Source organism: Hevea brasiliensis, chromosome 17 (assembly GCF_030052815.1).
Source record: "Hevea brasiliensis isolate MT/VB/25A 57/8 chromosome 17, ASM3005281v1, whole genome shotgun sequence".
NCBI lineage: Eukaryota > Viridiplantae > Streptophyta > Magnoliopsida > Malpighiales > Euphorbiaceae > Hevea > Hevea brasiliensis.
Genome location: NC_079509.1, coordinates 3,980,959 through 4,007,981, shown reverse-complemented (window position 1 = coordinate 4,007,981; position 27,023 = coordinate 3,980,959). Strand labels below are relative to the sequence as shown.

General features: G+C 36.8%; 3 protein-coding genes and 2 non-coding genes across 5 annotated transcripts; 4 read left to right on the top strand and 1 right to left on the bottom strand.

Annotated features, from left to right (window-relative positions):
- Positions 1–266: 266 nt before the first annotated feature.
- Positions 267–1,569, bottom strand: LOC110658167 (protein SRC2 homolog). Its single transcript, XM_021815670.2, has one exon. It carries the CDS (start codon positions 1,354–1,356, stop codon positions 526–528), a length of 831 nt encoding a protein of 276 aa, XP_021671362.2. The 5' UTR covers positions 1,357–1,569; the 3' UTR covers positions 267–525.
- Positions 1,570–6,868: 5,299 nt separating this feature from the next.
- LOC110658166 (30S ribosomal protein S9, mitochondrial) lies at positions 6,869–10,244 on the top strand. The gene is made up of 4 exons (XM_021815668.2): positions 6,869–7,546; positions 8,364–8,804; positions 9,510–9,590; positions 9,803–10,244. Exons 1-4 carry the CDS (start codon positions 6,949–6,951, stop codon positions 9,892–9,894), a joined length of 1,212 nt encoding a protein of 403 aa, XP_021671360.2. The 5' UTR covers positions 6,869–6,948; the 3' UTR covers positions 9,895–10,244.
- An 861-nt stretch (positions 10,245–11,105) lies between these two features.
- Positions 11,106–14,845, top strand: LOC110658168 (rRNA 2'-O-methyltransferase fibrillarin 2). Its single transcript, XM_058139685.1, has 7 exons — positions 11,106–11,260; positions 11,486–11,808; positions 11,935–12,030; positions 12,134–12,211; positions 12,285–12,461; positions 14,390–14,458; positions 14,556–14,845. Exons 1-7 carry the CDS (start codon positions 11,245–11,247, stop codon positions 14,730–14,732), a joined length of 936 nt encoding a protein of 311 aa, XP_057995668.1. The 5' UTR covers positions 11,106–11,244; the 3' UTR covers positions 14,733–14,845.
- On the top strand, positions 12,643–12,716 carry LOC131175746 (small nucleolar RNA snoR60). The gene has a single exon (XR_009145935.1). It is a non-coding gene; the product is annotated as a small nucleolar RNA snoR60 (small nucleolar RNA).
- On the top strand, positions 12,833–12,903 carry LOC131175747 (small nucleolar RNA snoR60). Its single transcript, XR_009145936.1, has one exon. It is a non-coding gene; the product is annotated as a small nucleolar RNA snoR60 (small nucleolar RNA).
- Positions 14,846–27,023: the final 12,178 nt, after the last annotated feature.

Below are 27,023 nucleotides of genomic sequence, written 5' to 3'. Positions count from 1 at the left end.
TTTTTAAAAAGCAAGAAATATTATTATCATTTAAAGTTAGTAAAAAAAATCATTAATTTTATTTTCTTTTTTTTTATCTGCTTTTTTTTTTTTTTCAAACAAAGGGTAACACTCAAGGAAGCATCAACGAGAATTATTCTCTTCTTTTTTTGGGATTTCGTTGAAAATTGCGAGGCCCATAAGCATTGTCCCACCTAGATGCCTATACTCATTGGCTGTGCCTTTCTTTATAGTATAAATTAATTTTGATACCATCAAACACGTCCTTGCAAAAACAAAGAAACTAATATAGAATTTGTGACATATCAAATTTGATAACAAGACATGGGACCCATCTAATCACATTGATTATGCAGCACAACACGATTAATTTAGGTAATTAAGAAGAAGAAGAAGATGATGACGACGACATGAAGCATGGGAGCATTCCCAAACCTTAACGGCGCTAAGTTTCTTGATAGCTCTCGAAGAGCGAAAGGATAATAATAATTTTTTAATAAAAATAAAAAGTTCCCATGGCAGTCTCTAGAAGTCGTCACCATCGTAGCCAAGGTCATCCTCGACCTTTTCCGCTGCTTCATCAGCAATATGGTCCTCCAGCGCATCAAAGCCCTCCGCCAATGCCAGTCCACCTAAAGCCCCAGCTACCGCGCCCACAGCCAATCCAGTCCCCATCCCACCAAACTTGCTTTTCTTCTTTTCCTCCTGAACATAAACGGGCTGCTGACCGTAATCGTAACTTGACTGACCGTAGGGTGCTGGTGGAGGTGGCGCGTTGTAACCACCGTACGGATATCCAGTGGGCGGCGCCGCTGCATAGTATGGATTTGTTGGTGGTGGTGGTGGTGCTGCTGCAGAGTAGGGACTTCCATATGGGTAGTCTCTCGAAGCTGATGGTGGTGGGACACCGTAAGGTGGCTGGTAGTACGCATCAGGCGCACGATACCGTGGTTCTCTGATCGAAACTTTAACATCGACTTTCCCCTGGGGTCTACCTGAAGGACGCTTGAGCTGGAGAGTGCGCTTAGCTCGTTCGCCAACGCCGACGTCATCGAGAACGTCGACGAGTTTTAGTCGGGCGGAGCCGATCAGCGGCTTGGTGTCTTCCTCAGCACCGGCGTTGACGATGTCGATGTAGAGAGTGTGATCCTGAATTGGGCCAGGCGGCAAGGAGATAACAAGGGTCTGATCCCATAGAGGACATGCATCACCTTCCTCGTCGACTCTGGTGGAGCATTTCTTGTTTGGATCAACCCAAACGACTACGTACGGCCTCAGTGGGCCGTGGCGCCAGTTGACGTTCTTTAGGTCCTTGGCTGACGTGATTGTTACTTCGACCTCATAGCGAGAACCCATTTTGCAGGATAAATGTGAAGTTGAAGTAAATAAGAAAGGCGAAATACTCAGACTCGGTGTTTTGCCGGCGATTTTAAGCTCTAGAGTTACCTCTTTAAATAGGTTGCAGTCTTGCAGAATGGTCCTTACTGGGGGTTGTTTTATCTAAAAGAAGGAGATGAAGCAGCGTGATACGATTTCTTTACCATTTTATCCCTACTTCCGAGACTTTTGAATTTTGATTTGACGATAAGTTAAGGGCCTTTTAGACAAGATATGAAAATTGAAACAGACTTTACGTGGACGGACGTTATCACGGCCAGAGATTGCTTAGAGACAAAGCAATATATTTTGTTTGCAGAAAATGCATTTCCGTTCTAGTAATGGGTCCATATTCTTTAATTAAAATATATTATTATAATTTTTAAAATAATAATATTTATCTAATAAGGAAATAAATTTTTTATTAAAATAGAAATTAAATCAATTTTGAAATTTTATCTTTTTAGAAATATTGGTCTCTTTTAAGAAATAAAATAAATTTATGATATTATAAAATAGCACTAAAATTGTATTCTAATACTAAATAAATATTTAATACTTAAATTAAAAAAGGTGTTTTTTTTTTTCAATAGAATGTGCTTATGCGCTTAGGTTAATCGTTTAACCCGTCCATAGGAACACGATTGACTGACATATGGCAGTTTTCAAATGGGAAGTGACAAATGTTGCAGGCTATAAAATAAGGTTTACCGAGACCACCATTGGATAAACACCGTGTGAACGCCATTACGCTAAGATATGGTGCTTTTATCCAGGGCAGGAATATCTTCGCACGCGTAGATTATTGGCCAATTAATTCCTACACGGTGTGCACGCGGTTCAATGTAACGTGGCAAGCCCACTGTTTTCGCATAACAAGGTAACAACCACTCCCGTTTTCTTTAATCAAAATTTTAATTTTTTTCACATGTTAGGTCCAACTTACATGAAAATTAATTTAATAATTATTAAATTAAATTTTATATCTTAATATAAATATTTAATTTAAAAATTATTAAATTTAAAATATATTTTTGTTAATATTGAATTTATTATATTATTTATTTATTATTAATTTATTTTTAAGTGTATTTAATATAAATTGACATAATATGAAAATAAATTTAATGATGGTTATATTAAATATTTTGTATTAAAATTTATATAAAATTAATTAAAATGTATATAATAAATATATAATTATATTTTAAATGAGAATTCAATGTATTTATATTGATATAAGAGGGTATGGATTTTCATGTACAATTACTGGCATTGGCAAGCGAATTGCCAACTCTCCATTTAACAAACTAATCTATATAACCTTTTGGCTTATCGTGTATAAATTCATTTAACACTCACAAATTCTCTTGCATTTATTACACTCCCATACTTACCCTCTAATTTGGACGCCAGAGTTGAAATCCCCATTTAGTCCTTTTTTTTCCCTAAATATAACATAATTCATTGTGGGGGAAAAAAGGGTTAGAGACCCATTACGACAGGTAAAAGACCAACGAAAAATGGGCAGATCCTCATATCAATCCAGCTTAAATTTTCCTTACAAGTCAAAATCAGACCAATAAAAAATGGGGCCTAACAGGTTGCCCTAAGGTACAAAAAAAGAAGGCCTAAGCCCAAAAAACATAGAAACTCTAATTCAGGCTTAACTCAAAGAGAGGTTCTAGTATGGAGAAAGAAGATGCTGCCCCTACAGCACCCAACCCTTACTGCTCGCCCAGGGATTTTTACCAAAAAAGTGTAATAAAATAAAATCATATCAAAAAATATGAGTTTGAGAGTAATTACTAAAACATAATGAATTATATTGAGTTTTATGAGATGAGTGTAAGATGCTAATTATAGTAGCGTTTTTAAGGTCTGAACGCTATTTATAATAGCGTGTGGATTAAAAATTTTAAAGAAAACTGGACGCTATTATGATTAGCGTGTAACTTTTCTTTAAATGATAAATAATAATTAAAAATAAATTTAAAAGTTTGACGCTACTTATAATAGTGTCTAATTTTTTTAAAAATTTTTATTTATTTTATTGTATATTTTAAATAAAATATAAATATTATTTTAATAAATAAAATTATAATAATTAATGTTTTTATTTCATTAAATTTTAATTTTATTTTAAATAAAAAAATTTCGTATAATAAAAAATTATAATATATAATATTAATTATTATAATTTTATTTATTAAAATAATATTTTTAATTTATTTAAAATATAAAATAAAATAATTAAAAAAAAAGTTGGACAGCTTTTCTTAAACTTTTTTAATTTTAATCTTTTATTTCATTAAATTTTAATTTAATTTTATTTTATTTCATTAAATTTTAATTTAATTTTATTTTATTTCATTAAATTTTAATTTAATTTTAAATAAAAAAATTATAATAAAAAATTATAATATATAATATTAATTATTATAATTTTATTTATTAAAATAATATTTTTAATTTATTTAAAACATAAAATAAAATAATTAAAAAAAATTAAACGATACTTAGCCAAACTTTTCTTAAACTTTTTTAATTTTAATTTTTTATTTTATTAAATTTTAATTTAATATTATATATTATAATATTTTATTATAAATATTATTTTTTAATTTTAAATTAAAAAAGTATTTATAATAAAAATATTATAATATATAATATTAAATATTATAACTTTATTTATTAAAATAATATTTATATTTTATTTAAAATATAAAATAAAATAATTAAAAATTTAAATAAAAAATTAAAAAATAATATTTATAATAAAATATTATAATATTAAATATTATAACTTTATTTATTAAAATAATATTTATATTTTATTTAAAATATAAAATAAAATAATTAAAAATTTAAAGAAAAATTTGACGCTACTGTCCAACTTTTAAATTTTTTTTATTATTATTTATTATTGAAAGGAAAGTTAGGCGCTATTATGAATAGCGTATAACTTTTCTTTGAAATTTTTGATCCACACGCTATTATAAATAGCATTCGGATCTTAAAAACACTATTATAATTAGCCTCCCGTACTCACTTCATCCAACTATTTTCGGTAATTACTTTCAAACTCACTTTTTTTTTGTATAATTTTTTTTTATTACACATTTTTTGATAAAAAATCCCGTTCACCCAATAGTTGCGATCACCAATAACGAAACACAAAGGAAATGCCTAGCCGCCAACTCTAACATAGCAAATCCACACAAAATGCAACGCCCTGGAAAAACAGCCCATTAGAACCCATCTGCATCAATAAACTAAACCCAGAAAACCATGGAGAAGATCAAAATCTAAAGCCAAGCAAAACCACAGGCGTGAAGTAGAGCTCCTTTGCACTTTGGCCTTTGAGAGACTGGATGCCTATAGAGAAAGCACTAGTAACGTCTGTAAGAGATACATTCGCTGGCTAAAGAATGAACCTGTCGTTCCAAGTAAACTTAGCTTTAAGTCAGAGAATAAACCCATCACCAACCAACTCTACTTTGCATGCAAGCTAAACACAACAAGATCGATAAAAAGAATCCTCTCCAGTAAAAATGTCAGATCGATATACCAAAATCAAGGATGGTTATTTATGCATAATACTCCATTCGGAGGAGGGAAAGGCATAACCCACTACTGGAATGGGGATAGAGAAATCCTCCCTGCCCTGAAGGGTAGGAAAGGCCACTGGTTGGCACAAAAAGAGGTCTGTTGTCTCATAAACAAAAAAATGAGATGGAGAGAAAAACGGGGCTTAAGCCCCAGGGAGCAATTCCCCTTTTCCTTTTTTTTGGCATTTTAGTTTGCTCATTTAGAGCCTGTTAGTTTAACTATTAGATAACTGATAAATATAGTTAAAAACTGTTAATTGATAATTGTTAGATGATAACTAGTAGCTAATAATAACTAATTTATGTTACGTATTTGATAAAATTATGTTTAATTGTTATTGTTAATACGTAAAATGACTAATAATCGGTGACTGATGATAGATGTTACTTCAATTAACCTGTTTTGTGTCTATCAGTTATCAGTTAAGGTAAACCAAACACCCTATTAGTCCTTTGACCATTATATATATATTGCAGATGTCATTGAACCCATTAAATAAGATTACCTCATCCGATCAAAATGACTGCCCACAATTACCGAGTGATCCTAACTTTCTAGTGACCCCGAGTCATGTGGTAGTCATCCAAAAGCTCACAGAATCTTGAAAAAATATTTTTTACATAAATTTATTAAATTTCTCTTTAAACTTGATATTTTTGTTTATATATATATATTTTTAATTGTAAGAAACTTCAAATTTATCTTCAAAAACTAGATAAAATATTTTGATTTATTTTAATTTGTTATTGTGTGTTATAAAAGAGAGAATGAAACATAGAAACAGTCAACTGTCACGATTAGTGATGCAGGCTCGTTTTGAAAATGTCACTAAAAAATTTAGCTGAATAAAGTTAATCGTAGTAGACTAGTGGGGTGGTTCACATATAGCAGACAAGAAGTTTAACTGAATGCTTGATACGAAACTCTGAAACAGGTTTTGAATGCAAGCATGTATGTACACATCTGCCTTACCACTCCAATTATACATTTGATTATTATTTGGAACAATTTTTTGAATTTAATATATGAAGTCTATGATTATTTCTCATTCACGCTATATTATTATAATTGTTATTATTAAGTATAATAGCATAATAAATAAAAAATATTTGTATTTATCGTTTACTTTATTTAAATATTTTAATTTCCTACAATTGAATAAAACCTTTTAAAATTATAAAATTTTTCTTGAACACCTAAATTTTATTTCAAAATTTAAATAAATAAATAAATAATAATTTAATCTCTATAATTTGATAAAATATATAATTTAATCTATTTATTTAATTAACTGTTAATTATAATAAAAATAATTAAAATACTTTTAACTTTATATATATTATATGAAAGATAAAACTAAATTCATAAATTTTCCTATCTCAATCTAGTCATCATAAATTGCAATCGAATTGAAATTTGCCTTTATCTACTGGTCTGTCTGCTTATAAATCAATAGTTACTAGAAAATGCAAAGATCAAAATTGTAGTGACAGACTTTACAAGTCATATCGTGGCTCGCAAAACCCAATTTAACAGAATTTTTATTTTTTTGAGCACAATGATTTTTTATTTTATTTTAAAAAATCAAATATTCATCGATTACCATAAAAAAAATCATATATAAAAAAACTTAAGAAAAATTACAGAATAATTAATACCTGGCTATACACAAATTTCATAGTATTTGCAGACCCAGCAATAATAATTTACAGAAAAGGCAACATTTTTTATATCTGCCAAAGGCCCATCATAATTTAAAGCAGATGACTGACCAGCCTGATGGTCTATGCAAGCCCACTACAATTGCAAACCGTGGCCTAGACCGAGCCGATCTATCGTTCATCAAAGTAAAACCGGATCGAGTTTTGAATCCCCAAATCTAAAACCCTACTAAATCAATCAAACTCTCCCAGACTTAAAAAACCCGCCCTCAGTCTCTGTCTCTTCTTCCGTCTAACGATGCTTTCTCGCTTACTCCCAAAATCCTCCCATTTCCGTATCCTATCCAATCTTTCTTCCAAATCCCATACGTATTCCTTCTCTCCTCACAAATCCAATTTCACGCTCCTTATCAGACCCTTTTCCACCAATCACAGTAATGGCAACAACAACAACAACAACAATAACAGCAAAGGCCAACCCACCTCCGACATCTGGAAGCTTTCTCGAGAAAGTGATGAAAAATTCGATTCATTATTCACCGAAGATTCCAATGACAGCCTTTCTGGAATTACGGATTCTCCGGCTGCTGAGGAAGAGTCATGGTTAGAGGAGAAAAGGGGAGATGATGGTGGAGATATATTTAACAGAATTGAGAAGGATTCTGGGGCGAGGAATGGCGGTGATGCTGGCAATGAGTGGCTCACGTCGGAGGGGTACAAGATGTGGAGCTTGGATGAGGGGGAGGAGGAGAAAGATAATGTGTTTGACATTGGAGAGATTGCACAGGATGCTAGCGAAACTAGCACCGAGACTAGTGTGAATCTGGAGATTGACCAGATTGAGGATCCGAAAGAGCTCGAGAGAGAGGAAGAGGAGCTCACTGCCATACTTAAGGGTAACCTTTTTATTAGTTTGTTAGACATATTTTCGTAAATTTAAACAAAAATAAATATTTTCTGTCTATTACTGGAAGAGAGGAGAATTCAGTATTTGATTATTTATTGTTTGATCTGCGTTTTATATACTATGAAATTATGAATACACTATTTGTTAGTGTGAAGGTTGATCATTGTTAGCATTTTTTTAATTTTATGTTGGATGAGTAGCTCAATATCTCTGGGTGAAATTGTACTTGTTTACATGGTTAAATATGATTCGTAATTTTTTAAACATTCACTTCTGCTTTTCACCTGAAATGATACAAGCAAGTTTATGACTGAATTACTAGAGAATCATTCTCCGACTTCGTACTGTTAGGCTTTGCATATTGAGTCACAGATTGCTGTATATAATGTAGGCTTTGGTTAGTTCAATTTTTCAATTATTGTCCTTTCACTGTATTTGCCTGCAGAACATGAATAGAAATACAATTATTTGGCAATCAGACGTTGTAGATATTAATGACAAAATTCTATGGAACTCTATGTACCAATAAGTTATCTTGCAAAGGCCTTGATTAAGAAGTGTCCCTAATTGTGTTAAGGTTTAAATGCTACATATCATATTTTTATTAGTTAGAAGTAATTTTTATTTGATTATGTCGTGGAGTGACATTAAATCAGGTATAGTCTGAAGCTTTCTTTCTTAAATGTATTTAATTCTCTTATAAGCCTTTTCAGTAGTTGTGGATAAATTTTGGGGGGGTCAATTTGTGCTTCATGTTGACAGATTGTCTCTAAAGGATTGTACTGATCCAACGTGAATCATTGCAGGTCCAAATCGCGCATTCGGTGACCTAATTGCAGCATCTGGAATCACTGATGCAATGTTGGACAGTTTGATTGCATTAAAGGATTTTGAAGGGGTTGAGGGATTGCCTCCTCTAAGTGAAATAGAGGACATGCGTTATGAAAAGACCACAAGAAAATCCATGAGATCTGAAATAGAGCGTCGAAAACAGGAAGAAGTTGCCAAAGCTAGAGTGAGACAAGTAGATGACAAAGGAAGAGCTTATGGAACAGGACGAAGGAAATGTAGTGTGGCCCGTGTTTGGATTCAACCTGGTGATGGAAAATTCTTAGTTAATGATAAACAATTTGATGTATATTTCCCAATGCTTGATCATCGTGCTACCCTGTTGCGACCCTTTACTGAAACAAAGACCTTGGGTCTTTGGGATGTCAATTGTACTGTGAAAGGAGGTGGTGTTTCTGGTAAGCTTGTACGATTCCAGTCATTATTTGTACAATTCTAGTTGCACAGGTATATTATTTTCTTGTGGTGTTCCTCTGGCTTGTTCAAGCTAATCTTTCTCTTCTATGTTGATCCTGAAATTTAGGTGACATTGTTTTTGCATTATGGTGTATGTATGCTTCATTTCATAGGAGAGAAATTGCATGTTAGATTCATTTGCTATGTCTCTGAGCTTTTTTTTGGTCGGAACTAGAGGATCTTTTTGACTTGCTGAGTTATAGTGTTATGGGTAGATACAATGGCATGTTTCCAATGGTTAAAGCTCTTTCTTAATAATGAAATTAATTTATTATTTCGTTGATGCTCTTACATGATTATTCTCATTCCACTGTCCTATTCCTTTTGGTTGATTGTCTGCTTGCTCATCTAGTTCCTCAAACTCAAAAGTTATTCTAATTCCTCCGGTTTGTGGTTTTGTGCTGTACTTTTTTTGCATTTGGCAGCCTGAGACTTGCCTTTAACTTATTTTAACAATATCCTTTTGTGAGGGTAGCATCTAGGCTTTCTGGAAGGTTCTGTAAAAAGCTTCAGCTATGCATAGGTCATATGTCTATGTAAATTAGAAGAAGATTTGGAGAAAGGCCGTGTTTGGTCGTGTTTGCCAATTTATGTACTGTTTTTAGATAGTACTTGGGGGGGGAAGTCAATCATTTGCATGGTGACAGGTCAAATTGGAGCTATACAGCTGGGGATCAGCCGTGCCTTGCAAAGTTGGGAACCTGATTTACGTCCACCTCTAAGAAGTGGTATAACTCTATCTGACATTCTCCTCTTTTTGCTTTTGTTTATTTGCACCTCTTATACCATGTTTTAACACATTGTAATTCACATGTCTCATTCTGGTTCTAAGCTTGGTTGTGGCATAAAATTAGTTGTTCATTGGCAATGGTTTTATACTTTGAGTTAACTTCTGTGCTGCTTATTCATTATGCGTCCCTTAATTGTTGGTGTTTGTCAGCTGGTTTCTTGACAAGGGACCCACGTGTGGTTGAAAGGAAGAAACCAGGAAAAGCAAAAGCAAGAAAGAGCTTTCAATGGGTCAAACGTTGATCAATGGTTACAAGCTTGCAGTTTGTACAACCACTTTTTGTTTGGAAACCTGGTATTCACATCATTAGCCGGTAGCTTGGAGGCTTGTTAGCTGGCCTGAAATTTCTTTTATAATGCAACTTGTAGTTCGTAGTTACACCATGATTCTCGGAAGAGCCTGTGAAGATTTTGTTTACCTAGAGAGCTTATTCAACCTCTGCTCATTTTTCCTTCTCTTTTTTGGTTACCTTTTAACGTGTCTTGGGCAAATAAAAGAAAAGCTTAAAAATTTTCAAAAATGTAGCAGGTTGCTATGATTTGTTGTCCATTCGAATTCAAATTCTGGAGTATAAGAAACAAATTTGAGTTTATCTCTGTTTGGATGAGTTAAATCATTTTATTCAGCGACATATTGTTCCCGTATTCTTGTTTTTTTTTCTCTCAATCTTTCTTGGAATTCGAAGGCGTCATTAACATGATAAAAATTTTCCTCATTGCCATTGGTTGATGAATTATTTTGCATTTGCGGCGAGATTGTCCCAACATTTTTCAGTTATGGGCTTGTTTGGTTTATATTCTTGACTCGACTGAGATTGATTCATTGCATGGATTTGCTTTGCTTATATTTTAAATTATTTATATTATACTAAATAATATTTATTTTATATAAATTGGAAATAAATTTAGAAATAATTTTTCAAAATCTGAGTTTAAATAAATAAATTGAAAGAATTATTACAAGTGAAAAGAATTATAAGTTTTCGATTTAAAATTTAAATATTAGAAGCATAATCTTTTAAGCTCACAAGTAGACCAACGCACGATGCGGTTGAGAACAGAAATGGATTGGTTTAATGTAAAATTAAGGATGAATTAAGAGCGATTAAAATTAATTTGAAACTGAATTAGAATTGCACAAAAATTGACCCATTTTATTAAAATTTGAGATTACTGGCATAACATTAATGATTGGACTAAAAAATGCGTAAGCTTCGGGCAATTTAAAATTAAATTAAAATGCATCTAAGAAAAGAAAATTAAGTTAAAATGGAGGGGATCAAATCAAATGATTTTAATTTTAGTAAATCAACCGGCTCACTGGTCACAAGTGAATCATATTGGGCTTGCAAGTACATCCAACGTAAAAGACAGTTGAATTTGTTCCAAGCTTAGCTGGTGGGCTTTCACCAACTCCACATAACAGACTTGCCCGCTTATCAGAATACCCTAAAGAGGAACATCGACAAAACCCTAAGCCCTAAAGTCGCTACAATAAAAGCCAAGTGGAGAGTGATTTCCGAGCTCGATTTCCCCCTCCCTCTGTTGGCAAACATTTCTCGTGCAAGTTCCAGTGTGTCCACTACACCAGAGATGGCACCTCCAAGAGGTAAATAAATTTAAGAACTCTTTCATTTCCTGTCTGGTTCCTGAGAAAGCTCCAGGAAATTACTGCTGAATATGACTTGGAGTTATTAATTTTATTTTTTCACCTGCTGAACTGAGTTTTAGAACTATGGATTTTCTTATACTTTTGCTTCTTTTTAATATCTTGTGGTTTTGGTAGTGTTGAAAGGGTTGATTTATTTCTGTTTTGTTGGTTGATAATGTTCAGGCCGAGGCAGTGGTGGTGGATTCAGGGGTGGCAGGGGTGATGGGGGAAGAGGTAGAGGCGGAGGGAGAGGAGGTGGAAGAGGTTTCGGGGACAGAGGAAGTGCCATGAAAAGTCGTGGTGGTGGTGGTGGGCGTGGCGGTCGTGGTGGAGGAAGAGGACGTGGTGGACGTGGTGGTGGAATGAAAGGTGGGAGCAAAATTGTGGTAGAGCCTCATAGACATGAAGGAGTTTTCATTGCTAAGGGTGGGAAAGAAGATGCTCTTGTCACTAAAAATCTAGTACCTGGTGAGGCCGTCTATAATGAGAAGAGGATCTCTGTGCAGGTTATTTTTCTTTTTAGATGCTATCTTCATTTATGAATATTCCTTCTGAAGGCTGTAACTTTGTGATGGCACATGAGTTTTTGTGAAATTTTATTATTGTTGATAACATATTTCTCTGTTTCTCAGAATGAAGATGGTACTAAACTCGAATACAGGATTTGGAACCCATTCCGATCAAAATTGGCAGCTGCTATTCTTGGTGGTGTCGATAACATATGGATTGTAAGTCACATTTCTAAGATTATTTGTGCGTTTATTTTTTTTCATATATTGGTACAATCTACAGGGGGGGCCAATGATTGTGTTTTTGTCTTGTCAAATCTAGAAACCTGGTGCTAAGATTCTCTACCTTGGAGCAGCTTCTGGTACTACGGTCTCTCATGTGTCTGACGTTGTTGGTCCTGTAAGTAAAATGTAGTTTCCTGATGTTTTTGTGTTACTATAGGTTGCTTACAAATTGTTGTTTGAGTTTGCAGACAGGAGTGGTCTATGCAGTGGAATTTTCTCACAGAAGTGGCAGAGACTTGGTTAATATGGCAAAGAAGCGAACAAATGTGATACCCATCATTGAAGATGCCAGACATCCAGCCAAGTACCGCATGCTTGTTGGCATGGTGGATGTGATATTTTCTGATGTCGCACAGCCTGATCAGGTTTACTTCTAGTGTATTTCCTGTTAAAGCTTTTTGCAGTGATTTTCACTTCCTGTGGATGTCATTCTTTAATTTGTGTCCATGTTGATTCAAAATTTACGTTAATCATCTTGTTTGCATATTTTTTTAAATGGTCCTCAAAATTTTCCCCACTTTGAGTGAGATGAACAAACCTATATATTTGCAAATGATGAAATTTTACTCGGATTCCCCTTCAAGACTTCATGGGTGATGTAGACACGAGTTTCTGATGCAATATCAAATCGCATTATTTTTATTTCAGTATTTAAACAAAGATATTTTTTTAATCATTTTTTGAAATTGAAAATTCTGTATTTTCTTTGTGATTGGCCACTACTTTTATTACATCTGGGCATATGATGAAGTACTCGGATTCCCCTTCTAGACGATATGGGTGATGCAATCCCGAGTTTCTGATGCTTGTGACAAATGTTTTTTTTATGAGATTTATAATGTCTGTTTTCTTTTCTTTTTCCACAACTCTCTTTACTCTCAACTGTTCATTGATAATTGAACTTGTTCGTATAACATTTATAATTGAACTTGTTTGCTATGCTATGCAAAGGGGGTCTGCTGTTTTTGTCTATTCCACTCTGGTGAGTCATAAGGCATTGTATGCAAGTGTGGCATATTATTATGGAATGGACATGGACTGTGTATTATTGTTATTTGCATTTTATATTGATGAACTGCTGGTGATTCAATACGTTACCTGTTGGAGTGAGTTTGTAGCTAACCTTGTTTCTTTTTTTATTAATTAAAGAAAAAAAAAGAATTCCTTTTTGATTTGAGTAATATAGCAAGTGATTCCTATATTTCTTTTACATCTCTGTTACATGATTGGCTTGAGCAGCATTCAATTTGAATAGATGTATGATTGTTATTGTTGCAAAAATTGAATGCTGTTTTATGTTTCTGGGAGTATAGGATTTTCTTATGCTGTCCTTATCTGGAGCATGTTTCTTTTTGTGGAGTGTATTATATGTGTATGCCTTTGTTATGTGCTAAAGTGAATGTTTAATGTTAAGTGTTCTAATTTTGTGGCAAACATTTCTGTTGGATGATGATATGCTGTAAATATGACTAATCACAGTGTATATACTAAAGTAAGTTGTTAAGGCCAAAACAAGAGCTAAAGATTCAGTTCCAAAAGAATTCCTCTTCATTAGATGAAAGTTCAAGAGTATTTTGCTTTTGTCTAAGAGTTGCACATTTTGTTACTGTACATCTTTCTTGGCAGAATAAATGGAAAACAGGGTCATATACTATCACCGAGTGCCTTGTTATGCTTCTTTGACTAGACTTTGAACCATCCCGTCCTTTTGGGTGAACTAGGTCACTATTCTCCTTATTTTTGTGCTAACTGGGTCATTATTCTTTCTTTAAATTGAACGTTTTCGTTGCAACTTGACTTGTCATCTAGTGAATAGGTCTGCAAATTATAAGGATGTACTTTCCCTGCTTAATTGTTACTGTTCTTTCTGCTAGTTCTCTTACTGTTATTTTATACCTCTACATGTACCTCTTCTTGTGATACCAACAGTTAGTAAATTCAAGAGTCCAATAGATTTTGTGGTTTGGCAATGTGCCTATATTTATGAAGTATACGTTGCTGTTGTAGTTTTTTTTTTTTTTTTTTTTATATGTGAAGGAGAAAATACAACTGCCTTACAAATCCTGATTCTTAGGTAGAGGAGAAATGTGGAATTACAAGAATCCCCCCCATAATTAAAAATATTAGGGGGACAGATTTTTTTTCCCCCCTTTCAGCTTTTTTTATACAGTATCTTTCCTGAATATGAGCTACAAACTCAACATGAAATAAGCGACTGGGATTTTGTGTTTTTAGCTTTCTTTTGTATTTTCTATCTGAGTTTTTATCAATGTTTATTGAATTACCTATATAGGCAAGGATTTTAGCATTGAATGCTTCATACTTTCTGAAAGCTGGAGGCCATTTTGTCATTTCAATAAAGGTTAGTTTCTTAAATATTCTTCACTCAAAACACAGCGGTGATTTTGTCTACCTTTTCATTTGAACTTATATATGGATATAATTGATATGTGTAACAGGCAAATTGCATCGACTCTACTGTTCCTGCAGAGGCTGTATTTGAAAGTGAAGTAAAGAAGATGATACAGGAGCAGTTCAAGCCTACTGAACAGGTCACGCTTGAGCCATTTGAGCGAGACCATGCTTGTGTTATTGGTGGTTACCGAATGCCAAAGAAACAGAAAACTGCTGCTTAGCAAAGTTACATTGTACTACAAAAGAAGTAGGGATTTGCGTTCAAACGAAAATGTTTGAGGGTAAACCATTTTCACATATTATTTTTCCTGAAATCTACTAGCTTTATAGATTTTATTATTTGTTGATAATAGTTGGGATGGAATTAATTGATTTCTTTTTAACAGGGATATTACTAATAATATTTATCTAATATCATCCAATGATTCTAGGCATTGGGTTAGGTATGGAACTTGCAAGTACAGATCGTAGGATAATAATTTTTGCATTATTGTCATTGGGTAGTATAATAATAGATGTTTTTGGAAGTTGAGCAAATATTGATGCTCTGCAATCTGCATGGTGGTGCTTCTCCGTACGTGTGCCAAAGTCCTCTTTCGTGGATTTGTTCCTCTAGAAATGTGAGCAAAGCAAAGAGAAATGGCTTTTTCGGTTAACATAATTCTCATGATAAATTTAGGTTAATCTCTCGATTTTAATTTTATTAAAATATTATTAAAATTGAGTGTTTTAATTAATACAAATTCAATCATCATATTAAAAATTTATAAAATTTTTCTTTTTTCATACTGTATCTTTGTTTCTTTATACCAAATTTAAATGCGTACTCTGAAAGCAAAACATGTGGCCATTTTGTGGGAGAAAAAGAAAATTAAAAAAAAAATCCAATGGTAATAGGGTATTTCTGAAGAAAATGCCGCTCTTGCTAATGATCCTTTCCTGCGGCCTCCTATTTTTTCTTGTTTCTTAGCATGAAATTCTTTCTTCAGTTTAATGTTCAAACATTTAGGCAGTGTTTTGATTTATCATTTTGAAATAGTTAATAACTACTTTGTATTGGTAAAATCTTAATCAGTTAATTCTAATCCTAATGAGTACTGATTCCATCAGTTTTATTTTTAAAATTTTTTTCCTCATTAGTTTATTTATTTTTTTATTTTTATTTTTTTACGTTAATAAGTTTTTATAATTATAAAAAATAATATATAAATATAACAATATTTTATGTTATAATTTTTATAAAATAAAATTATATTTTTAATTTTCATATATATATATATATATATATATGCACTGCGAAAGCTTAAAAACCGTAAAGAAATAAATTAAATATATAAAATAATAATATTTATGTGGTTCACCCTCTCTACATAGGATTACATTGCATGTCATCTTTCACTATCAATAATAATAAATCATCAATTACAAACTTCAAGTTATACTACTAATCAACTCAATTACACCCAAACTAACGTACACTGCATTAAATTGCTCATAGTAAATATAGTAGTTAGTCTTTTTCGGTCTCCTCTAGACGTAACCTAATATATTTACTATTTTAATTGCTACACTATAAAGGGTGTCTTCTACTACATGGGTAAGAGCACTCTTATTAATGGACAAGAATTACCCTCTCTTGAATTTTTATGTCATTTCTCTATCTTAGGCCGAAGTCTTTCTTAACTGTAATGGACTCTATCTTAGGCCGAAGTGTCACCACCCAACCTATGGGCCGAACCGGCACTAGGACCTGGGCCAGCCTAAAGCCCCCGAGGCCCGTAGTAAGCCTAACTATTCACTTAACCCAACTCTAAGGCCCATTTGGGCCCAATTTTAAGAAATCAACTGAACGGAGTCCGGCCATAAAGTGGACCTTTCAACGGGGAGTTTTTGACTCACCCGACCTGTAATCAAAATATATCATCACTTGGGGAGCTCAGCTCACCCTCCACATACTCAAATCAACATAAAGATAAATGAGAGCTCAGCTCCCTCATCCAGTCCATCAAACATGCATATAATAATTTTACAGGTCCACGTAATAATTATATTACAGACCCGAATCATTTAAATATTTCTAACACATGCGGAAAATGTAGGAGTAAATAAAATTACACAAATATTGAATAACAACCTGCGAAGAAGAAAAACAGGTTAACCACAATAAAATCCTCCTGTAGCCTGAACAAAATATTGAACAGGAGTGAGCGTTCGACTTAGAGAGTAAAATATCAATTTTAACCATAATCTCTATAACTATCTAGAACTAGTGCACCCTGTAGAGTGAAATGCAGCATCAGCAATAAATTCACATCATAACATCAAAAAGGTAATTTGGAGCACTCACACACCCTGTAATATCAATCATAATATATGGGAGTTGATCCCTATCTGACTCTCTTAAATCCAACTCAGTGCCAAGAACTCAAGCCGGACTTTCACTTAATAAACCAAATCGGGGGTCCCAGCGAAGAACTCAAGCCGTGAATACCCCCCGAAGGATTGGGTCCCAGCGAAGATCTCAAGCCGTGACTACCCGTCCTATCCATAGTCCACACCACATCACACGCACGCCAACGCACGCACTCTGCTCCAAATTATCACAGCAACATACATGGCACTTTCACAGTTATGAATGCAACATAAATCGTGCCTAAAGTTTATCTACATAGATATATGCTTATAAGTGATGCATGGGCATGCTTGAACATATAATAATAGTGAAATTACAATTAAAATTAATATTTTACTCACAGACTTGACAACGGTTACTGTGGCGGCTGGGCGGAGGAAGAAGGCTGTCTCGGCTCACCTGGCAATTATATTACAATTATTTAATACAAATGACTCAATACAATCAAGAAAAGACCAAATACGTCCTAAGTCGTGCCGAAAATCCGGCAGAGTCTCCCCTATACCTAGGACTTACCCAACCTGCAAAATGGCTCAAAACATATTTCTATATTCACAATCCATATATCCACAACTCAATCACATCACACAGCCCCTCCTGAGCCCATCAAATCAGTCATCCATCACAATATGTAAAATTTCAATTTAGTCCTTATAATTGATCATTTTTGCAAAAACTACCCAAACAAGCTCTAAAAATTCTAAAACTTTGCCCCGCGGTCCTTAGCAATATTACTAGGCTATTGCAAAAAGAATCATAATTTTCTGAGCTTCCATGAATATTTTATGAATTTTTAATCCTATTTAAGCACTAGAAAATTATGAAAAAGCAAGGTTCGGGTTTACCTTTGCCGATTCCGACTTCGGGAACGCGCTCGGGACGTCTGACAATGGTGGGGGTAGCCAAAACCTTGGTCCAATTCGGAGACTTTTCCGGTAACGGATCTGTCTAGCCCGAAATTTACAGACCCGGTCAACTGTCGAATTTCCGCGAATTGAGGATACCTACACGAAGCCCACAACACGGGGGTTAGTACATAAATTTTTCAGAATTTTCTAAGCTCATTTAATGCTCGGAAAAACACTGCGAAGTTTCGTGGGACCCACCGAAAAATGGTGTCGGAAAAATTCAAAATTTATGTCGCCGCGAAGCTCTCGACGAGTGGAGCGCTTTGGTACTCTCGGTTTTCTCGTGGGATTCACGATTTGGGAGAAATCTAGCCCGAAAGTCAAAATGGGCTAAAACTTTCCGGGCAAAAATTGGACAAACCGCTCGATGGATTTCGGCGTTCTTGGTGTCTATGGAAAGCTCTTGACGAGTAGATGATTTTAGACACAAGACCCGGTCCGATTGGTGGCCGGATCGGCCGGATTTTGGCCGGGAAGACGAACGGTCGTGCGCGCGAGGGAGGGACGTTCGTGCGCGTTTTTCGGCCGTTTGGGGCGGCGGCCGATGGGCTGGGACGGCTGACGGTCGGGGCCGGCGAGCTGGGGAGGCAAGGGAGGTGGTGGCGCGGCAAGGGGAGGAGGGAGGAGAGAGAAAAGAGAGAGATAAGGGGAGGAGGTTGAACGCTTGCGGGAGGAAGAAGGAAGAAAAAGAAAAGGCCGGTCCGATTCGACCGGTCCGATCCGGTCCGGTTCAATTCGGCCGGTCCGATTCAGGATACACAATTTTGAATTTTTACTCTGCCTTGGAACCGAAAACGAGGTCCAAAAATTTCGAAAAAATTCCAGAAAACTCAAAAAAATTGATAGATTCCAAATATCTTTTTAGTTTTGCCACGTGGTCTTTAAATTAATTTTTAAAAATCATCAAAGTTTATATTTTCGAAAAATCAAACCCGATTTTTAAAATCCGAAAAATCTCAAATAATTTCTTAAAATTTAAATAAAAATTAAAATACCAATATTACTCATAAAATAATAAATTTAAAATTTTTGGGGTGTTACATTCTTCCCCCCTTACAGAAAATTCGTCCTTGAATTTTTACACAAGGCAGAATAAAGCACATTATTATACATTGAACAGATAAGGGTACTTGCTACGCATGTCCCGTTCTAACTCCCAAGTGCACTCTTCCACTGATTGGCTCCTCCACAAAACCTTAACCATAGGGATCTGTTTTGATCTTAGCTGTCTCACTTCATAGTCCACTATGGCTACAGGTTGCTCCTCAAATGTCAAATTCTCTTTTAGCTCTATTACATCTAGCTGTAGTACATGAGAAGGATCTTGAATGTATTTCCTGAGCATGGAGATGTGAAATACGGGATGAACGTGAGAAAGGTTGGGTGGTAGCTCCAACCGGTAGGCAACTGCTCCAACTCTATCTGTAACCTCAAGAGGTCCGATATACCGAGGTGCCAACTTGCCCTTCTTTCAAAATCTCATCACTCCCTTCATCGGAGAAACCTTCAGGAATACATAGTCGCCTACTGCAAACTCCACATCCCTCCGTCTGGGGTCTGCATAACTCTTCTGCCTACTGAAAGCTGTTTTCAATCGTTCCCTGATTAAAGGAACTACTTCTGAAGTGTACTGCACTAGATCTACATCATGCACCTTCGCTTCTCCCATTTCCGTCCAACACAGAGGAGACCTACACTTTCTTCCATATAGTGCCTCATAGGGTGCCATCCCTATGCTAGAATGGTAACTGTTGTTGTAAGCAAACTTCACTAAAGCTAGCTGATCATCCCATTGACCTCCAAAATCCAAAACACTCATGCGAAGCATGTCTTCCAGTGTTTGGATTGTCCTTTTGGACTGTCCGTCTGTCTGAGGATGAAAAGCCGTACTAAAGTTCAACTGTGTGCCAAGTGCCTCCTGCAACTTCCTCCAAAACTGAGAAGTGAACTGGGGCCCTCTGTCAGATATTATGGAAGCCGGAACTCCATGCAATCTGACTATTTCTCGAATGTAGAGTCGGGCGTACTGTGCCACAGAATAAGTAGTCTTCACAAGCAAGAAGTGAGCTGATTTGGTTAGACGGTCTACAATTACCCATATAGAATCATATCCTCGCGTGGTACAAGGCAACCCAGCCACAAAATCCATAGTGATTATTTCCCACTTCCATTCTGGGATAGGGAGCTCTTGCAGCTTCCCTGACGGTCTCTGGTGTTCAAACTTCACCTTCTGACAAGTCAAGCACTTGGACACAATGTCTGCTATGTCTCTCTTCATGCCATTCCACCAGTAGTTATCTTTCACATCATGGTACATCTTGGTGGAACCTGGGTGGACATTGTACAGTGTATAGTGTGCCTCTTGCATGATTTCATTTTTGAGATTGTCCACATCGGGCACACATATCCTAGAACCCTGCACTAGGGTGCCATCATTGGCAAATCCAAACTCACCACCTTTACCTTGCTGTACTCTTTCTATGATTCTCATCAGTTGTTGGTCTCTGTGCTGGGAAACTCCAACTCTATCTCGCAAGTCTGGCCTCACTGAAAAATGAGCCAACAATACCCCCTCATCTGAAAGATCTAGAATTAAACCTTGATCCATTAACTCATGTACTTCCCAAATCAACGGTCTCTTCTCCACTGAAATGTGCGCCAAACTGCCAGAAGACTTCCTGCTCAAAGCATCTGCCACTACATTGGCATTCCCAGGGTGGTACTGGATGGTGCAATCATAGTCTTTCAGAAGCTCCATCCATCTCCTCTGTCTTAAGTTTAAATCCCTCTGTTGGAAGATGTACTTCAAACTCTTATGGTCGTTGTATATCTCGCACACTTCACCATACAGGTAGTGTCTCCAGATTTTTAGTGTAAAGACTACTGCCGCCATTTCCAAATCATGGGTGGGGTAGTTCTGCTCATGCCTTTTCAGCTGTCTTGAAGCATAAGCCACTACTTTTCCATTCTGCATCAAAACACACCCTAGGCCAACTCTGGAGGCGTCACAGTACACGGTGTATCCTTCACCACTCTTAGGTAGTGTCAACACAGGGGCAGTGGTTAGACACTCCTTAAGCTTCTGGAAGCTCTTCTCACAGTCATCTGTCCAAATGAATGGAACATTCTTCCGAGTTAACTTAGTTAGGGGAGCCGCTATCCTGGAAAAATCTTGCACAAAACGCCTATAGTAGCCAGCTAAACCCAGAAAACTTCGCACCTCAGTGACTGTTGTAGGCCTAAGCCAATCAGTTACAGCTTCAATTTTCTTGGGATCCACTTGAATGCCGTCACTAGAAACCACGTGTCCCAAGAATGAGATGCTTTCTAGCTAAAATTCATATTTCGAAAATTTGGCATATAGCTGGTGCTCCCTCAAAGTCTGCAACACCATTCTCAAGTGCCACACGTGTTCCTCCTCGATCCGAGAGTATACCAAAATATCATCTATGAATACGATGACAAAACGGTCCAAAAATGGCTTGAACACCCTGTTCATCAAGTCCATGAAGGCTGCTGGTGCATTAGTGAGTCCAAAAGACATCACCAAGAACTCATAATGACCATATCTTGTCCTGAATGCCGTTTTGGACACGTCCTCATTCCTGATTCTCAACTGATGGTAGCCTGATCGCAGGTCTATCTTGGAAAAGAATCTAGCCCCTTGGAGCTAATCAAACAGATCGTCGATCAGAGGAAGTGGATACTTGTTCTTCACGGTCACCTTGTTCAGCTGTCTATAGTCAATGCACAACCTCAATGACCCATCCTTCTTTCTCACAAATAGAACAGGAGCACCCCAGGGTGAAGTGCTCGGACGTATGAAACCTTTGTCCAACAGCTCCTGTAGTTGCTCTTTTAACTCTTTCAATTCTGTTGGGGCCATCCTGTAAGGTGGCATTGATATGGGGTTTGTACCCGGAACAACATCAATGCAGAACTCTATTCCCCTTTCTGGTGGTAACCCTGGAAGCTCTTTAGGGAAGACATCCATGAATTCTCTGACAATAGGAACATTTTCCATGTTGGCACCTTCTACAGATGTATCTCTCACCAATGCCAAATACCCTTGGCATCCATGCCTCAACATTTTTCTAGCACTAATTGCTGACACCAAATTATATGGAGCCACGCTCCTGTCACCATCAAATCTAAACTCTTCCACACCAGGTATGTGGAAATGCACCTTTTTTTTCCTGCAGTCTAAAGTGGCATAATGAGTTGCCAACCAATCCATCCCCAAGATTACATCGAAATCCATCACTGGTAGAGGAACCAAGTCTGCTGGGAGGATATTTCCATCCACTACTACTAGGCTACCCGGAAAAATCATATCTACATCTATGTTGTCACTAAGTGAGGTAGCTACCGACAAAGGACATTCTAAGGTTGTAGGGTTTCTACCCAACCTCATGGCAAACACAGGGGAGACAAATGAGTGCGTAGCACCTGGATCTATCAAAACACGAGCCTCATAGGAACAGACCAGAAGAATACATGCCTGGCCGAATTTGAAGCTTGAGCATCCTGGTGGGTCGGGGTGAAAACGAGCTTGACCCCTACTGCAGTGGCGTAACCACGATCACGACTTCTACCTCCTGATCTGCCTCCAAATCCACGTCCCCCTTGTCCTCGGCCCTGTTGGCCACTGAACTGACTGCTTGCCATGCTGGAAGCACCCGGATACAACTGGCGAGGAACATTTGCAACAGAACCCTGTGACCCCATCTGTGGCTCACTGAACACGGGGTATTTCCTAGCAAAGTGACCTGGTTGGCCACACACAAGCATACTCTGAACCCATCAAACAAGGTCTGAATGTCCTCTTCCACCTTGTGCACAAGGTGCCAAGGAGGATCTGAACTGGACCAGAACTACTATACCGAACCGTGACCCTTCTTTGGATCCGTACCACAGTGCAACCCTCGGGATTTGTGTCTAAAACCACTCTTCTTGTTCCTACTTCTTCCTCTGAAATTACTCTGGCCACCACTATCTGGAGCACCCATATGGGGAGCACCTGAAGAACCCTCTGCTCTGTTTTTCTTTGCTCTTCCATTTGTCATCCATGAGATAGCTAATCTCTGCATGCGGCTCGATCAACTACCACATCAAGCAGTGATCGGACATCATGGCGTGTTTTCATACCTCTGTCAAGCCCCTTTAAGAACCTCTTCACCTTCATAGTTTCTGTAGCAACTGCTGTAGGGGCATACCTGCTCAACTCAAGAAATTCTGTAGCATATTCATCTACAGACCTGCCATTCTGTCTTAAGGCCTCAAAGGCCCACTGCTTTTGATCCCTGAAGCTTTCTGGCACAAACCGATTGATGAACAGTTCCACAAACTGAGTCCACGACAAACCCTCCATCCGAGGTAATATGTAGTCATTCATCCATTGTCTAGGCATAGGCCCCATGACATACTGCATACACTCTATTAGTCTTCTATCACCAATCGCAGTGCACTACCATGTAGGAATCCAAAAACCGATATGCATCGTCTGACACATCATAAGTACCAGGCACCAACTTCTTGAAATTTATGATCTGTTTGTAAGGTTCTCCTCTTGGTGCGGTGGACTGCTGCTGCTGTGGAGGGTGGACCATATACTGCGCCATCATATCGATGGTCCTCTGCAACCCAGCTAGAATAGCTGCCATGGGGTCCATGGGACCCTGTGCCAAACGATCGATCTGAGCTGGTGGCGGTGCTCTTCTACTTGAGCGGCTCTAGGCCTCCTACCCGCCTCCTCGAGGCGGCGCCTCATCTTGTCTTGACACCTCGTCGGGCACATGCAGTTCTAGTGCGATGGCGGCTCTCACCTTCTACGCATTTTCCTGAAATTCAGCAGCATTAGCCCACAAAATTCAAAATTACTCATTACACAGCTCTATAGACTCATATTTATACACAATATATGAAGCAGAAACTAGAAGCAAAGATGACAATGCAAGATGAATGTGGACCCTATTTTCCGCATGTGACTCCTATTAGACTCTTTCCAACATTTTAGACAAGCATTCCCTAAGAATCTGGAGCCTAAGCTCTGATACCACATTTGTCACGACCCAACCTATGGGCCGGACCGGCACTAGGACCTGGGCCAGCCTAAAGCCCCCGAGGCCCGTAGTAAGCCTAACTATTCACTTAACCCAACTCTAAGGCCCATTTGGGCCCAATTTCAAGAAATCAACTGGATGGAGTCCGGCCATAAAGTGGACCTTTCAACGGGGAGTTTTTGACTCACTCGACCTGTAATCAAAATATATCATCACTTGGGGAGCTCAGCTCACCCTCCACATACTCAAATCAACATAAAGATAAATGGGAGCTCAGCTCCCTCATCCAGTCCATCAAACATGCATATAATAATTTTACAGGTCCACATAATAATTATATTACAGACCCGAATCATTTAAATATTTCTAACACATGCGGAAAATCTAGGAGTAAATAAAATTGCACAAATATTGAATAACAACCTGCGAAGAAGAAAAGCAGGTTAACTACAATAAAATCCTCCTGTAACCTGAAAAAAATATTGAACAGGAGTGAGCGTTCGACTCAGAGAGTAAAATATCAATTTTAACCATAATCTCTATAACTATCTAGAACTAGTGCACCCTGTAGAGTGAAATGCAGCATCAGCAATAAATTCACATCATAACATCAAAAAGGTAATTTGGAGCACTCACACACCCTGTAATATTAATCATAATATATGGGAGCTGATCCCCTATACAGCTCTTTTAAATCCAACCTGGTGCCAGCGAAGAACTCAAGCCGGACTTTCACTTAATAAACCAAATCGGGGGTCCCAGCGAAGAACTCAAGCCGTGACTATCCCCCGAAGGATCGGGTCCCAGCGAAGATCTCAAGCCGTGACTACCCGTCCTATCCATAGTCCACACCACATCACACGCACGCCAACGCACGCACTCTGCTCCAAATTACCACAGCAACATACATGGCACTTTCACAGTTATGAATGCAACATAAATCGTGCCTAAAGTTTATCTACATAGATATATGCTTATAAGTGATGCATGGGCATGCTTGAACATATAATAATAGTGAAATTAAAATTAAAATTAATATTTTACTCACAGACTTGACAACTGTTACTGTGGCGGCTGGGCGGAGGAAGAAGGCTGTCCCGGCTCACCTGACAATTGCATTACAATTATTTAATACAAATGACTCAATACAATCAAGAAAAGACCAAATACGTCCTAAGTCGTGCCGAAAATTCGGCAGAGGATACATAGGACTTACCCAACCTGCAAAATGGCTCAAAACACACTTCTATATTCACAATCCATATATCCACAACTCAATCACATCACACAGCCCCTCCTGGGCCCATCAAATCAGTCATCCATCACAATAAGTAAAATTTCAATTTAGTCCTTATAATTGATCATTTTTGCAAAAACTACCCAAACAAGCTCTAAAAATTCTAAAAATTTGCCCCGCGGTCCTTAGCAATATTACTAGGCTATTGCAAAAAGAATCATAATTTTCTGAGCTTCCACGAATATTTTATGAATTTTTAATCCTATTTAAGCACTAGAAAATTACGAAAAAGCAAGGTTCGGGTTTACCTTTGCCGATTCCGACTTCTGGAACGAGCTCGGGACGTCTGACAATGGGGGATAGCCAAAACCTCGGTCCAATTCGGAGATTTTTCCGGTAACGGGTCTGTCTGGCCTAAAATTTGCAGACCCGGTCAACTGTCGAATGTCCGCGAATTGAGGATATCTACACGAAGCCCACAACACGGGGGTTAGTACATAAATTTTTCAGAATTTTCTAAGCTCATTTAATGCTCGGAAAAATACTGCGAAGTTCCGTGGGACCCACCGAAAAACGGTGTCGGAAAAATTCAAAATTTATGTCGCTGTAATGCTCTCGACGAGTGGAGCGCTCTGGTACTCTCGGTTTTCTCGTGGGATTCACGGTTTGCAGAAATCTAGCCCGAAAGTCAAAATGGGCTAAAATTTTCTAGGCAAAAATTGGACAAACCGCTCGATGGATTTCGGCGTTCTTGATGTCTATGGAAAGCTCTCGACGAGTAGATGATTTTAGACACAAGACCCGGTCCGATTGGTGGCCGGATTTTGGCCGGGAAGACGAATAGTCGCGCGCGCGAGGGAGGGACGTTCGCGCGCGTTTTCCGGCCATTTGGGGCGGCGGCCTGTGGTCCGATCCGGTCCGATTCGATTCAGCCGGCCGATTCAGGATACAAAATTTTGAATTTTTACTCTGCCTCGGGACCGAAAACGAGGTCCAAAAATTCAAAAATTTCAGAATACTCAGAAAAATTCGTAGATTCCAAATATATTTTTAGTTTTGCCACGTGGTCTTTAAATTAATTTTTAAAAATCATCAAAGTTTATATTTTCGGAAAATCGAACCCGATTTTTAAAATCCGAAAAATCTCAAATAATTTCTTAAAATTTAAATAAAAATTAAAATACCAATATTACTCATAAAATAATAAATTTAAAATTTTTGGGGTGTTACACGAAGTCTCTCTTCATTGCAATGGGCAAGTATTCCTCGTTAATGGATAAAGCTACATCTTCAGCAATTGGCAAAATCACTCTCTGTAATGGGCAATGGGCAACACTCTCACTCCATGAGTTAAAAGTCAAATAATATTTTCTATATTCTTCTATTTATATTGTTAATTCTCCAATTCTAATATGATTAAGAGTTTCACTCAATTTAAGAATAACATTAAAATAAGAATTTTACTTTATATAGGAAATATTCTTCTATTGAATATTTCTCCAACTCAAATTATGAAAAGGTCTCTCCAAATCTCACTAAAATTTTGAGTCATAATTCTAATAATATCTTTATTTTAATAATAAAATAAATAATATGATATATATTTTTATTAATTATTTTATACATCAATATATAGGCAGCGATAGCTAAACTAATGTGAATTGGGCAAAAGGAAATTTGTGAGAAATGAGTTTTGAAACCACACTCTCCCGAGAACCCTTAGGCCATTCGGCCACCTAAACTGAGCATGGAATCTCATTTTTCATCTAATATATATATATATTTTTTGCATTTTACTTGCAGTGTTATACGCTTATCAATTCATGACACCGTTTATTGATTTCACATAATAAACCGAGTGTAATTCACTGCACACATTCATGAAGCATGAC

What these genes read in the sequence shown, in the direction of transcription:
- LOC110658167 (XM_021815670.2), bottom strand. Translation starts at nt 1,356, where the DNA reads ATGGGTTCTCGCTATGAGGTCGAAGTAACAATCACGTCAGCCAAGGAC.
- LOC110658166 (XM_021815668.2), top strand. Translation starts at nt 6,949, where the DNA reads ATGCTTTCTCGCTTACTCCCAAAATCCTCCCATTTCCGTATCCTATCC. An exon ending in GCTCACTGCCATACTTAAGG is followed by an intron (nt 7,547 to 8,363) that starts GTAACCTTTTTA and finishes GAATCATTGCAG; the next exon opens with GTCCAAATCGCGCATTCGGT. An exon ending in GAAAGGAGGTGGTGTTTCTG is followed by an intron (nt 8,805 to 9,509) that starts GTAAGCTTGTAC and finishes GCATGGTGACAG; the next exon opens with GTCAAATTGGAGCTATACAG.
- LOC110658168 (XM_058139685.1), top strand. An exon ending in ATGTCGCACAGCCTGATCAG is followed by an intron (nt 12,462 to 14,389) that starts GTTTACTTCTAG and finishes TTACCTATATAG; the next exon opens with GCAAGGATTTTAGCATTGAA. An exon ending in ATTTTGTCATTTCAATAAAG is followed by an intron (nt 14,459 to 14,555) that starts GTTAGTTTCTTA and finishes TATGTGTAACAG; the next exon opens with GCAAATTGCATCGACTCTAC.